This window comes from Amphiura filiformis, chromosome 17 (genome assembly GCF_039555335.1).
Source record: "Amphiura filiformis chromosome 17, Afil_fr2py, whole genome shotgun sequence".
Classification (NCBI taxonomy): domain Eukaryota; kingdom Metazoa; phylum Echinodermata; class Ophiuroidea; order Amphilepidida; family Amphiuridae; genus Amphiura; species Amphiura filiformis.
Genome location: NC_092644.1, coordinates 52,659,395 through 52,674,475, shown reverse-complemented (window position 1 = coordinate 52,674,475; position 15,081 = coordinate 52,659,395). Strand labels below are relative to the sequence as shown.

Here is a 15,081-nt window from a genome sequence, read left to right as displayed (position 1 = left end):
CAAATGTTTAGCACAAGTGTTTATTTTCCAGGATTGTAGCTTTAATCACTTTGCACTCCATTAATCCTGGCATTCCCAAGTCCAATCTTGTGCAGTGTCTTTACTCAACAGCTATTGCTTGGAACTTCTCCCTGAACATGTTGTTTCTTCTATCACTCTGCAGAACTACTAAAGGAGAGCGTGGCACAGTGGTTAGAATTCACACTTCTAGTGAATGATGTCGCAGGGTCGGTTCCCAGTGGTGGAAAATTTGCTGGGGTACTGACTTGAATGATCGACAACATGGCGGACAGTGAGCCACGATAGAAAACGTCGTCGTGCAGGCCCATCTGTTTTCTCCATCTTCATGTGTTTACAACACCTCAATTATATTTCATTTGACTGTATCATGATTTTCTGAACACTTCTGTCTTCACGATATATCAGCAGGTATTATAGATTTTCTAATATAAACTGATTTGTTGCTCATTTGATTCACTACTCCATCGCTTTGCTTTGCTTTGCACTGTGTATTCGCCCGCTACATTCAAAGCCGTGTTATTCGCCGTGTCATCCATTCATTCTCCATTGCTTGTATTGTGTATACTGTATCGTGCTCTTCGGCGGATTTTGAACTGGCGTGCTTCTTTTGACACCACGGTGTTACGCATCACTAAATCCTTTTGCACGGTTACGCTCTTGACAATTTATGAACTTATCGCAATGGAGGAACTTAAAACAATTCTCAATGACATGAGAAAGGAAAACAAGAATAACTTTGCGGGTATTTCGTCACAAATTGAAACATTAAAGAATGATTTATCAGACCTGAAACAGGAAGTGACGGACCTGAAGCTAAGCGTTGAATTTATTGACTCAGAAATCAACGCTGTGAAAGAAGAAACGGTGCCGGCGTTACGTGCTGAAGTAATGAAGGAAATACAGGCCATGAAAGCTCAACGCCTTTCGTCAGAACTGTATAGTAAAAAGACAAACCTTCTCTTTTATGGTATCCGCAAGAAACACCTGAGGACTCTGAGCTGGTTGTTCGCAACTTTCTGAAGAACACTCTCAAACATCCCAGAGCAGATACGATGCACTTTGTTAACGTGCATCGCCTTCCCACCCGTCAACCAGACAGCTCAAAACCAAAACCCGTCATAGTGAAATTCGTCAAGATGAAAGATAGAGATTCTGTCTTAAGCATGGCTCCTGTTCTGAAGGATGCCCCTGTCAAATATGGCATTTCACCTCACCTTCCGCAGGAGATGCAACAACAGCGGCAGAAGCTTCTACCAATCAAACGACAAGCTATGGCAGCCGGCAAGAAGACCTTCATCAAGACTGTGGGCACCGACATCAGACTCTACATTGACAATATACTGTATGATCCTACCTGTATCTTCCCCCCTGTTTAATGCAGCCTTCCAAACTTTGTGTGGAATTGACGATGCATTATGATACATTACTTGACATTTTTGTGTGTCTTTCATGATAATGAACTGCATCCATAAATTGTATGACTTTGGATAACTAGTTAGAAAGTTGGTTCACTTAACTAATCTACTCTTGAACTTTTGCATTTTGAACTTTCTGCCTCACCATTCACAGTTTCAGTCAATTGTATTTTGATATCTATTTATATCTGTTTGTACCCAATGTCATGATCTTTTATGCTTAAGGTTTAATAATTCTTTATTTGTATGTTCCCTTGCTTTTGCATTGCAAGTCTCGTTCCTGCATATTATGTTTTTCACCCCCCCCCTCCTCCACGGACTTACACGGAGAGGGATGCTGCTTTGAGATGTACGTGGCATGGCCCTGGGTATGGGGTTTTGACGGCATTTTTCTCCGTGTACGTTGGCCTGTTTTTATTTTTCCTGCATCCATTCCCCGGGGTCCTCTCATTCCTTCCTTTTTTGACCTGTGATTGTGGACCCCGGTGTCTACTTATTCCCTCCAATTTTGGTCTGAGGTGTTAGACCCCGGGGTCCACACATTCCTTCCAATCTTGTCTGTTTTCATGGCCCCACTTATTCCTTTTAAGCATCCTTGATCTGTCATCATGGTCCCATTCCTATTATGTTTTTCCCATCCATGTTTACCTTCTTTCTTAATTATTTGGGTGTTTTGAAGTATTTTGGCCTGACCGTCGTTTCCTTTACTTTCTCGAAGCCCTGTCCACGATTATTATATATATATATTTTCTTATAAGTAACTTCTTTTTGTTTTGTATGTTTGTATGTTGTATGTTGGCATCTTATGGCAAATACTTGTAATACTTGTTGTAAACTTATTTTAAGACATCAATCTCGTATTTTATGCAATTCATGCAACTCATGGTATCATAATCGTTGTGTGTTTACTGATTGTAATGTTAATGATGCGTGGTTTATTTGTTTTAAATGTACAGGCTAATTATTTCCATTTAATCATTATGTTGATGATGATGAATTTAAATTTGCTTTATTCTGTCATGACAACACCATTGATTTTAATAGACTGCTAGGTCTCAAACTTAATCCTTTTGCTTACGATGATATTCTTTATAATACATTTAATGATTCTGACAATTTAATTAATTATGATATTTCCAAATCGTGCTCATATGTTTTTGATCGTGACAATATCACCGCTTCTTGCAATGATGATTTCTCAATTCTTCATCTCAATCCACGTAGTTTCAATAAGAACTACGATTGTATTAATGAGTTTCTTTCAGGATTAAACCATTCTTTTACTATTATTGCTTTGTCTGAAACTTGGTTTAAAGATGATGATTCAAATTTAATTGATATTGATAATTATGTCTTACTTAATGCCCCTCGCCGGGGTCGAAGAAGTGGCGGTGTCGCTATTTATGTTTCTAATTCAGTTTCTTATCATATCAGGAATGATCTCAAGCTTATCAATCATCCAACTGATGAAACTGATCATTCTGAATCTATTTTTATTGAAGTTGTCGTCACAGGGAAGAAAAATATTATTGTCGGCAATATTTACCGTGCTCACCGCACCAATACTGATATATTTATTACAGATCTTGCCCGTTGTCTTGCTCAAGTTAATTCCGAAAACAAACAATGTTATATTTCAGGTGATTTTAACTTTGATTTATTACTTCATGAAGATAACCAAACTATTAACGAATTTCTTTCTATTTTCCATGATCATGGCATGTTTCCTATAATTGATAGGCCTACAAGAATCACTCCTACGTCCGCCTCATTAATCGACAATATTTTTACCAATGTCCTTACTCATAAAATTAATTCTGGTGTCATCATTGCAGACATTACTGATCATTTCCCGATTTATCAAATAACTCAGTCGCTCCCAATCAGTTATCACACCGACAGGCCTACTCCTACTCGTGCTTTCAGTCAAGACAGAGTGCACAGTTTCCAGAACCATCTTAACCTTGTTGATTGGAATTTTGTCCTTGATTTTGATTCATCAGATGATGCGTATAACGCATTTATTTTAAAATTCACAAATATTTATAATGTTCACTTTCCTATCAGGTCTAAATGCAAAACTGGGCACAGTCGACGTCGTCCACGCAAACCATGGATTACACCCGCGATTCTGACTTCTATCCGCCGTAAAGAAAAGATCTATAAAAAGTACATGAATCATCCGTCTGACTCGAATAAATTTGCCTATGTTACTCACCGCAACAAGCTAACTACTTTGATTAGGCTTTCTAGCGTCAATATTTCACGAAAAACTCGAAGAAGCCAAATTTGATTCAAAACAAACTTGGAATATTTTGAATAATTTACTCGGTCGACATAAAAATCCGAATATTTCATCTTCTTTTAAAGTTAATGACACGCGTATTTCCAATCCGAACACAATTGCTGATTACTTCAATTCCTATTTTGTTCATGTTGGTCCCAAACTGGCACGTACCATCCCAAACCCTGACATTGATTTTAGGCACTTTTTAAACAATATTAATTCCCCTCCAAGTTCACTTTTCTTTTCTCCCACCGACAAAGACGAAATAATTTTAATTTGTAAATCTCTTAAGTCTGGCTCTAGTGGTTGTGTGGCGACATTAAACCTGACATTATTAAATCTGTGAGAGATTCAATTGCTTTACCTCTTGCTCATATCTTCAATTTATCTTTAAGTACTGGCAGCGTTCCAAACCAACTTAAAACTGCCAAGGTTGTTCCTATATTTAAAAATGGGGATAACGATATTATGAGCAATTATAGGCCTATTTCAGTTTTACCTGTTTTCTCAAAAATATTAGAGCGTTTAGTTCACAAAAGGTTGTATAGTTTTATTTCCCGATATAATTTAATCAACAAAAATCAATTTGGTTTCCGTTCAAATTTTTCTTCAGAAATGGCTATCCTTCAAGCATATGACAAAATTATTTCTGATTTGGATAAGAAAAATCATACTCTGGGCATCTTCTTGGACCTCTCGAAGGCATTTGATACCATAAATCATGACATTCTTTTATCTAAACTCTCCCATTATGGTATCCATGGAATTGCCTTCGAGTGGTTCAAAAGTTACCTTACAAATAGGTCCCAATACGTTTCTTCAATCACTACAATTCATCCAGTTCTAATATATCTTGTGGAGTTCCACAAGGCTCCATCCTAGGACCTCTCCTATTTATTTTATATATCAATGATATAATTCATACTAGTAATTTCTTCACTTTTATTTTATACGCCGATGACACCAATATTCTTGCATCCCATAAGGATTTAAATTTGCTTATTAACACTGTCAACAATGAACTTTCAAAGATCTCCGTTTGGTTTCAAGCTAATAAGTTATCTCTCAATGTCAATAAATCAAATTTTATGATTTTCAAAAATAGATTTAGTAATCGCAAATACCAAGACATCAGCATTTTTATAGATAACTGCTCTATTTTGAGAGTTTCACAGACAAAATTTCTTGGTGTTATCTTAGATGAGTGCTTAACTTGGAAGCCACATACAACTTCTGTCGCTAATCTTGTGTCCAAGTATTCTGGAATTCTTTATCGTCTCAAACTTACTTTAAGTGTCAACATTTTGTTCTCCTTATATACAACTTTAGTTTTGCCTCATATTCAATATTGTAATTTAATATGGGCTGATCGTAACAATTGTAATTTGAATTCCATTCATATCAAACAAAAGAGAATTATGCGCTTATGTACTGACTCCCATTTCCTTGCACATACACCACCCTTGTTTACCAAACTTAAAACTCTTACCGTTCATGATATTCATATGTTTCAAAAAGCCGTCTTTATGTACAAGTATCATAATAAATTACTTCCACATAATTTTTCTGATTATTTTGTCCTAGTTAATGCTATTCATGATTATGGGATCAGGTCTTCTGATTTGTATCGCCCAACCAATTTTGTTACTGATCTTGCACGAAATGCAATCAGAAGACAGGGTCCCATATTATGGAACAGCATTGATATTTCTATTCGTAATTCAACATCAATCAAGCGGTTTAAGTCACTTTATAAGATTCATTTATTATCAAATCAGTAATCTCTTGTAGTACAAATGTTTATTGTAATAATTATTATTCTATACTTTTCAATGTGTATTAGTCTTGATTCATATTTCATTTGTCTATGCCAACATACGTCGTTGTCTGTCTCACTTGTCCTGTCTTCTTGTTGTTTTCACCATGTCTCTCTTTTTGTCTTGTGTGACTTGTCCTTAGTCTCTTTGCACTTTTCAACATTTTCTTTGTTATAGGGTGGCCAAATATTTTCGAGCTGTGCTCTCTTTTGACCATCCTTCCATTATATATTTATATTTCTATTTTGTATGACTTAGTGGATAAATAAATTATACTGAACTGAACTTAAATTTTAATTTTAAAGTGCAATACTCTACCAACATGCTGCACAAAAATTATTAAAAAATTAAGAGTGTCTTTAGCATCAAACCGATTAAAAACTAATTTATTTGCACATGTTTTTCAATAATACAGGTTTGTAATTAAGTGGTTTACTAATTGTGGTGGTTCTTTTGAATTATAATAAGTCCTCGTAGTAATATTGTGTTGGGGAAACCCTAGTTTCAGACCATTGTTTTTGTATTGACACTTAGGATTCTGACTACATATAGGGTCCACAACTTATAAGTACCCCCCTAAATACTTTTTAAAATAAATCGAAAAATAATTGACGAAATGTAAACCTGTAAAAAGATATGGGTAGCCGTATTTGTTTTACACATGTGGACCAAATTTCAAAGTCACACGTCATTGCGTTCAGTCACAATGGTTCATTATGTAAAAAAAGAGACCGTTTTAAACAGTGTTAAAAGTTGCATAGGACTTAATTCTCAAACAATACAGTAGGTCATTGATATGTGTTTGTAAAAGAAAACATAATCTTTGGTATTCTTACACAGCCGTGACGTTAGTCACAGCTGTGTCTTTTTTCTTACAGGTTCTTTCTTCTTAAGTTAGGCGTGCAGCCTAACTTATTTTTTTCTTGCCATTTCTTTCTTCTTCTTTCTTCTCACAATTTGCTACTACTTCCACATCCTTGATCGGATTTCGACCAAACTCAGTCACAAGCAGTATTGGGTGGCTGGCTACAAAAGTTATGGATTGTTTAATGTCAGAGGTCATCCAAGGGGTCACACAGGGGTCAAAAAATGGTCATTTTAACCGAAAATGCTCCGATTGAGCTGAAATTTAAATGCAATGATCCTTAGGACATTCTAAACATGTTTAAAATATTTTAAAATTTATTTAAGGTCATTAAGGGGCAATAAAGGGGTCAAAGTTCAAGTTTTTTCAAAATGCTCCAATTGAGCTGAAATTTAAATGCAATGATCCTTATGACATCCTAAACATGTTACAAATATTTTAAAATTCATTTGAGGTCATTAAGGGGCAATAAAGGGGTCAAAGGTCAAGTTTTCAAAATGCTTCAATTGAGCTGAAATTTAAATGCAATGATCCTTATGACATTCTAAACGTGTTTAAAATATTTTTAAATTCATTTGAGGTCATTAAGGGGTCATAAAGGGGTCAAAGGTCAAATTTTCAAAATGCTTCAATTGAGCTGAAATTTAAATGCAATGATCTTTATGACATTCTTAACATGTTTTAAATATTTACAGGGGTCAAAGGTCAAGTTTTTTCAAAATGCTCCAATTGAGCTGAAATTTAAATGCAATGATCCTTATGACATCCTAAACATGTTTAAAATATTTTAAAATTCATTTGAGGTCATTAAGGGGCAATAAAGGGGTCAAAGGTCAAGTTTTCAAAATGCTTCAATTGAGCTGAAATTTAAATGCAATGATCCTTATGACATTCTAAACGTGTTTAAAATATTTTAAAATTCATTTGAGGTCATTAAGGGGTCATTAAGGGGTCAAAGGTCAAGCAGTATTTGGTAGCTGGCTACAAAGGTTATGGGATGTTTAACGTCAGAGGTCATCCAAGAGGTCACAGGGGTCAAAAAAGGTCATTTTAACCGAAAATGCTCCGATTGAGCTGAAATTTAAATGCAACGATCCTTATGACATTCTAAACATGTTTAAAATATTTTAAAATTTATTTAAGGTCATTAAGGGGCCATAAAGGGGTCAAAGGTCAAGTTTTTCAAAATACTCCAATTGAGCTGAAATTTAAATGCAATGATCCTTATGACATTCTAAACATGTTGAAAATATTTTGAAATTCATTTAAGGTCATTAAGGGGCAATAAGGGGGTCAAAGGTCAAGTTTTCAAAATGTTTCAATTGAGCTGCAATTTAAATGCAATGATCCTTATGACATTCTTAACATGTTTTAAATATTTTAAAATTCATTTAAGGTCATTAAGGATGTCATACAGAGGTCAAAGGTCAAGTTTTCAAAATGCCAGCTTTCCACGATCAAGGTATATAAAAAAGGCAATTAATGAAACAGTCTTATTAAAATTAATACTATCCATCCAACACAGTGTTGCTGCTGGATCAGATCGTCACAGTCATCCGCCTAACTTACCTCGTGCCCTTGCAAAGGGCACAGTTGCTCTAGTTTCTTCTTTCTTTCTTCTGTCAACCATTACATTTGCTCTAGCACTCACATGCTTACATCGATTTTAACCTAACTTGGTCACAATGATCATTGACCATGCCCCTACATGTCACATGAAAATCGCTTGGTCAAAGGTCACGCGGAGGTCACAGGGGTCAAAAACGTGATTTCAACTAAAAATGCAGCTTCTCCCACAACTTACGTAGGACAGCAACCCCACTTGCACACATGTATTGCTATTACCCAGTGTCTATGTGGTGTACACAGATTTGGTGTCAAAGGTCATTAAGGGGTCACTTCCGGTATAAAACGAAAAACCTTCAAAAATTTGTATTAGCTAAATAAAACATAGCACAGTAACGGTATGTTCACATATGATCTGCAGTCACCCAATGTATATGTGGTATTTTTTTATTTGGGGTCAAAGCTCATTAAGGGGTCACTTCGGTATAAAAAGAAATACCTTTAAAATGCATCTTCTTCCACAAATTATGTGGGACAGAGGCGCCAATTGCACACATGCATTGTTATTACCCAGTGTCTATGGGGTGTACACAGATTTGGGGTCAAAGGTCATTAAGGGGTCACTTCGGTATAAAGCGAAATACCTTCAAAAATTTTTATTAGCTAAGTAAAACATGGGACAGTAACGGTATGTTCACACATGATCTGCAGTCACCCAATGTATATGTAGTATTTTTTTATTTGGGGTCAAATCTCATTAAGGGGTCACTTCCGGTATAAAACGAAATACCTTTAAAATGCATCTTCTTCCACAGATTCTGTAGGACAGAGACGCCACTTGCACACATGCATTGTTATTACCCAGTGTCTATGGGGTGTACACAGATTTGGGGTCAAAGGTCATTAAGGGGTCACTTCGGTATAAAGCGAAAAAACCTTCAAACTTTTTTTTTGCTAAGAAAAACATAGGACAGTAACGGTATGTTCACACATGAATTGTGGTTACCCAGTTTATATGTGGTATTATTTTATTTGGGGTCAAAGGTCATTAAGGGGTCACTTCCGGTATAAAACGAAATACCTTTAAAATGCTTCTTCTTCCACAAATGACGTGGGACAGTGACGCCACTTGCACACATGCATTGTTATAACACAGTGTCTATATGGTGTACACATATTTGGGGTCAATGGTCAGTAAGGAGTCACTTCCGGTATAAAACGATATACCTTCAAAATGGCCCTTTTGCCACAAAAAGCATAGCAAAGTGATGCCACGTGGACACGTGCATTGACATTAGCCAATGTCTATGGGGTTTTCATATATTTTGGGGTCAAAGGTGATTAAGGGGTCACCACACGGCTGTGTTCGTGGTCTTAGACCACAGCTAAGTCTAGTTCTTATTCTTTTTCAAAAGCAAAGCAAGTGTTTAATTCGTTTCTTTTTAATGATAAATGGCTGAGATGGAAGGGATGTGTTAAAAATGAGGATGACCACCTTATCAATGAAAACTCAACACTGCAAGAGCTAACCCGAGCAATCCACATGTATGAAACAACATGGACCAGCAACAGGTCCGGAATTTAATAAACAGCATGCGGCGACATTGCAATGCACTTGTCAACAGTGCAGGATGACACATTCACTACTAAACACAAAGACTTTAAGTTTTATATCCATTACAAACACATGGACAGGCCTAACATACTGTATTGTTTGACAATTGACTCCTATGGACTCAGGTGCAACTTCCTCTTTTTTACATAATGAACCATTGTGACCAAACGCAATGATGTGTGACACTACAAATTGGCCCAGATTTGTAAAACAAATAAGGTTACTCAAAACTTTTTACAATTTTACATTTTGTTAAATAATTTTCGATTTATTTCAAAAAGCATTAGGGGGAACTTATAAGTTGTGCACCGTATACTTACCTCTTTGAAATGATCGTTGGTGGAAGCTGTTGGTGATCACCAGCTAGCACACAGCGAGGCCCTTTCAACAGAGATATCCAGCAACTGGCTTCTAATGCCTGCATTATTAAACAATATTGGAATATGTTTCAGTCAGATTTAGTCCCAAACTTATTATTTAATTCTGGGATTTATACTACTAGTCTACTATTCAGGAACCATAGTCATTATTAGGGTCACAGGTTCGAGTCACATCGGGGGTCAACATGTTGTGTCACTGAACAAGGCATTTAATCCTATTTGCTGCACTTCACCCAGGTGTAATTGGGCACCAGTTTATGCTGGGATGGTAAAAAGACTCGTTGTGTATGAGGAGTGGTGCACAGCGTCTTAGCTAGCCAGTCACCCGTCTGCCTGTCATGTTAGACGGGGAGTTTGTTTCTGTGACGGGCCAAATTAATGCCTTTGATAGATGCTACATTATAATTGTAGTTGTTGAGAAAGGCTGTTGACTTTTTTATAGACCAGATTTTCAAAACAAGGCCATATCAACACATATTTGAACTCTTTGAATTTCTAATGTGCTGGTAAATGTTTGAAAGGTCAAATTAGGATGGGCAGTTTTATTCAAATGGCCGGCAAGCCTCAATTTCTAGCTAAGACCCTGGTGGTGTACCCCACAGCAACATTACCCATAGAGTCTGGCCTCAAAGTTGCTTTGAAAGAGAAATGGGAACTCTGACCTGTGAACTTTAACATTTTGTACACAGATGAAGTTTTACATCTCTGTCAATGACCTCCATATATTCTTGAGTGCACTTACACTTACTGTCTAATTTTCCATACAAAAACAAACAAAACAAAAAACACATCTTACCTGTGCACATTCATCTATAACCACAAGATCAAAGTGATCATTAGACAACTGTTTCAGCGGTCCACTTGAAGTAGCTCCTGTGTTAGTCGCCAACACCACATCTACATGTGTCAACACATCTCTGATCACATGATTTTCTCTTTCACGCAACTCCTTCCGTAAGAACTTGGCTTCATTGCGTAGTTTATGCCTCTCATTCTTGTCTCTGGTTTTCTGAATCTTTGCCTTCAAGAATTGATCAAATAACAAGAATCTTAGAAATGCAGAAAAAATCTATTCATGTTATTTATATATACTGCACACTGGTCATTTGACAGCTTCTGTGGAAGCCAATATTTTCACTTCAATATAATATTCACAATTGGAAGCAAAAAAACACGGCCATTTCTTAATTTTCACAGTTGCTCAATCCTGTCACATAGTTCCAATGCAGTATTTATCAATTCATGCATCTTTAATTTCAAGGTTTTGGCTGGATTTGTGAAATTTGCAAGAATAAAATCTCAGGGATGTAAGTAGGCCTGAAGAAAAAAAACTTGAAAATCTGGAATAATCACGTAAATTTGGGCTAAAAAGCCTCAAAATGGGCTGAAAATAAATAAAAGTGTGTACATTTGTGCTAAAAAGCCTCAAAATGGACTGAAAATTAATAAAAGTGTGTACATTTGGGCTAAAAATCCTCAAAATGGGCTGAAAATAAATAAAAGTGCATACATTTGGACCAGCAAAAAATCTGGAATTCTAGATTAATCCTGAAAACTTACATCCCTAAAATCTTCATGAAAAAAATACTTATATGGTATTTAAGAAGAAACAAGTAAGCTCAATTGCAAAGGTATGATATGTTGTACTATTTTGTGTTCATGATTTGAATAGTGTAGGCAAGACGTACTGCAGCTGTGCCTGCATGGCTGTGACTAAGTCGGTACAGTTTATGAAGTATCCACACATCTGGAAACTACGTACAGTTTAAGTCACTGTGGATTCAATTGTCTGGGCCACTTATTTTGTTGTAGAACCAGCAAGGGAACAAACCAAATGTTTGATAACGTCCTATAAACAAACATACTTTCGTTAGGAGGGAGGGGGTCAAAAAGTCTGTGTGCATGTACATTTGCAGAAACTAGTCAACACATCAGTCAAAGGGTTGAAATTTTCCATATTTCACAATGACGTTTCGGGGAGGGTTGGAGTGGTCAGCTTCCTAACAAACAGACTTTCATTTATAGGATGTCATTGAACTTTTGGTTTGTTCCCTTTTTACAAGTTTGAAAAGGCAAACTATATAAATACCATGTATCCAACGCTTGCCCAAATGAAAAGTTAACAGTTGAAAGGATTTCAGAAAATGTAGCTTTTTTTCTGAACTGAATTTTATACATTATTGTAAATTTTTAAATTAACTTTGGCAAAGTTTACCTTAGTCTGATCCATATCTCTGCGTACATCCTGCACAATCTTTGCCCCATCGCTTGAATCTAATAAGGCATCTAGTGAGTACTTCTGTATGCTGTGTAAGAGTCTAGCTGGATGTCCTAATCGCACAACCTTAGCCTTGCCTGCGACTAATCGTTCCACTAGATTGTCTACTGCAACATTGGAGGGAGCACAGGCAAGAACCTGTAATAGCAAAACAAAGCATATGAATGAACCTTTCTTTCATATTATGAGCTATGATATGCATTACCATATAATATAAAAGTAGAAATTCTATCAAGACTTTTGGTTGCCAACAAAGACTAAGTTCAATGCTTCTCTCGGTGTACAAATTGATTGATTACAAATGGTTCAAATTCATTCCCCAAGTCACAACTGTTCACCTAATTAAGCCCTGTGGGAAAAACGTGTGTGTAACTGGTCTTTAAATATGTTCAGCAATATCCAAAATTAATTCAATTCCTCTCACTGCATAGGTTACTGTTTGGAACTTGGGCCATGACAGAATACATTGCCATTCATAGTTTATTCGTATGGCTCATCAACACAAAACAGAATAAATCATAGTATCAACACTTCTGGTCAGTAGCCTCAAACTGATATAAAGCATGTTATAATCTATACATACCTTGAGCTTATTACGGACAGCCTGTAGGATGATTTCCACAACTGTAGTAGTTTTGCCAGTGCCTGGAGGCCCGTGAATGATGGCTACGTCTCTCTGAGCTAAGGCAAATTGAACGGCTTCTTTCTGGGAATCATCTAGTCTCTCGTTGTAGAAATGGATTGGTGCTGCATAGGTGAAAGTAATGACATGGGGAGTCAATTTTGGAATAATCTTTGTACTTCTGTTTCCTACATAGAAGTGTAGGAATGATTGATTTTACATCCTCAAGTTTTCCTTTGAGTGTAAACAAGTGACCAGGCCCTCAATTCTGTTTAATATCTATTATTTAAACATACACATATAATACAGACATTGAAGATATCAACAAATTGTAAATTATCCCCAATAAATGCAAACATAGGAAAAACAAACACATACAAGCAAATAAACAATTACATAAATAAACAAAAATAATAATAATAACAAGCACACAAAGTAAATTACCTAGTGGGTCATCCAGTGGCTGAGTGATAGTTGGTGGACTGACTTCTGCATCACCAAATAGTACATCAATAAGATGACTGGCTGGACCAGCATGGTATGACTCTAATTCCTCTAATGCTCTGGAAATAAATATAAAAGATACCAATATAGTACAATGTTCATCAATATTAAAGGTGATTGACTGAATTTCACGGTACGACTCTAAACTCCTCTAATATCAAATATATACAAAGCAGTAATATGTACATCAAGAAGGTGATTGACTGAATTTTATGGTACGACTCTTAACTCCTTTAATGCTCCGAAATACATATCAAATATACTAAGTAGTCAATGTACATCAATAAAGATCTCACATGTGGTAAGACTCCCTAAATGCCTTAACATAGCAGAATGCACATTCTCAGCTGCAGGACTGGAATTACATTCTGTACACACCAGCCTGACAGTTGAGACTGTTATCTTTGCTGTTGGGCTGGTAAAGTTGCAATGTTGTGACTAGCTAGTAGCAATTTAAAATGATCCATAACATTACAGTATGTTGGGCAGGTAAACTTTCCTGTGTGAGTCTCACATCAGACACACTAACATATATTAATGCTCAAGTAATGCTACAAGAAAGGCATTCTACAATGAAGACAATTTTAATACAAAAATTGACTAGATTTTCAATTCTGATGCATATGCATCTATTTCATCAATCTTAATACATTCTGAAGTAAAACCTCTCACCATTTATAAATTACACACCATAACTATACCTAGATGTACCTTTTTATTCTTTTGTAAGTGACATCATTAGCCAATTTTGTGAGTTGATAAAGTTGTCCATTGTCGACTGTGAGTTCATCTGTTTGCTCCTCAAAGGCTACTGTTATAAATGAAGTCCCAACCCTGGACACTATGCCAGAAGCCACTTGAGATGACGGACTTCCATGTACAGGACCAACACCAATGATATCACCTACAATAATACATAGGGAATAAAGTATGACGATAATTATGATCAGGATTTGTTCAGGATATGTAATTTCTTTTTGCAACTATAATGGGCCACAACTTACAAACCTGTTGGGGTTAGGGTTAGATATTAGGGATATGGGGCCGGCCAGGCTTGTGGGCTATTATGACTCTAATTCAGAAAATTTAAAAATCCTTACAAAATTGTTATCTAACCTTTAGTGCTGGGATTGGAAGGTCAAAAAAGTTTGTCCCAACTTCCTTTGGCAAATGGTGTGTATTTTTTGTTTTTCCATTTTTGCTCAAAACCATAAAAAACAAAAGGAAATGTGCTAAAATGCAAATTTTAAAACTTATGCATGCATGAAGCTCAGACAAACTTTTTTGGGCTTAATAACAGTAAATTGAAAGATTCCAGTCAATGTTGCCTCATACATGTAGACACTAACAGACTCACATACTTAATTAAACAGAGCTTCACATTTTTTCACAAAGTTGCTGATTTTTCCTTCCTTTTGTTAATTTTCATATGAAAACAATACCTGACATGAATTTCATACATTTATCCTTCACTCAAGCTAATCCTACACAAGTTTCCATTATTTGTATGCATTGATGGGAATTGTTGATGGTGCCTTATACAGGATGAAAAATGTGAAGGCTAAACAAAGTCTTAAGAATTCCTAACACTGAAAACGATTTCATATTAAAGTGACTTGAGATTGGATGTGACCAGTGCCTCTTGAGCTGGTAATTTTGATATTAGAGTTCCAACTTTGATAAGTGGCCTAGCTGGCTAACCAAATTCAAG

General features: G+C 36.1%; 1 protein-coding gene across 2 annotated transcripts in view; it reads right to left on the bottom strand.

Moving 5' to 3' along the window:
* Positions 1–15,081, bottom strand: part of LOC140137954 (DNA-binding protein SMUBP-2-like) — a 29,012-nt gene that overhangs the window by 8,268 nt on the left and 5,663 nt on the right. For both annotated transcript variants that reach the window (XM_072159766.1, XM_072159765.1), the window contains exons 4-9: positions 14,082–14,274; positions 13,311–13,429; positions 12,828–12,991; positions 12,182–12,382; positions 10,763–10,987; positions 9,907–10,004 (exon numbers count right to left, since the gene is read on the bottom strand). In XM_072159766.1, the coding sequence (XP_072015867.1) occupies positions 9,907–10,004; positions 10,763–10,987; positions 12,182–12,382; positions 12,828–12,991; positions 13,311–13,429; positions 14,082–14,274 (1,000 nt within the window). The remainder of the gene's footprint in view (positions 1–9,906; positions 10,005–10,762; positions 10,988–12,181; positions 12,383–12,827; positions 12,992–13,310; positions 13,430–14,081; positions 14,275–15,081) is intronic.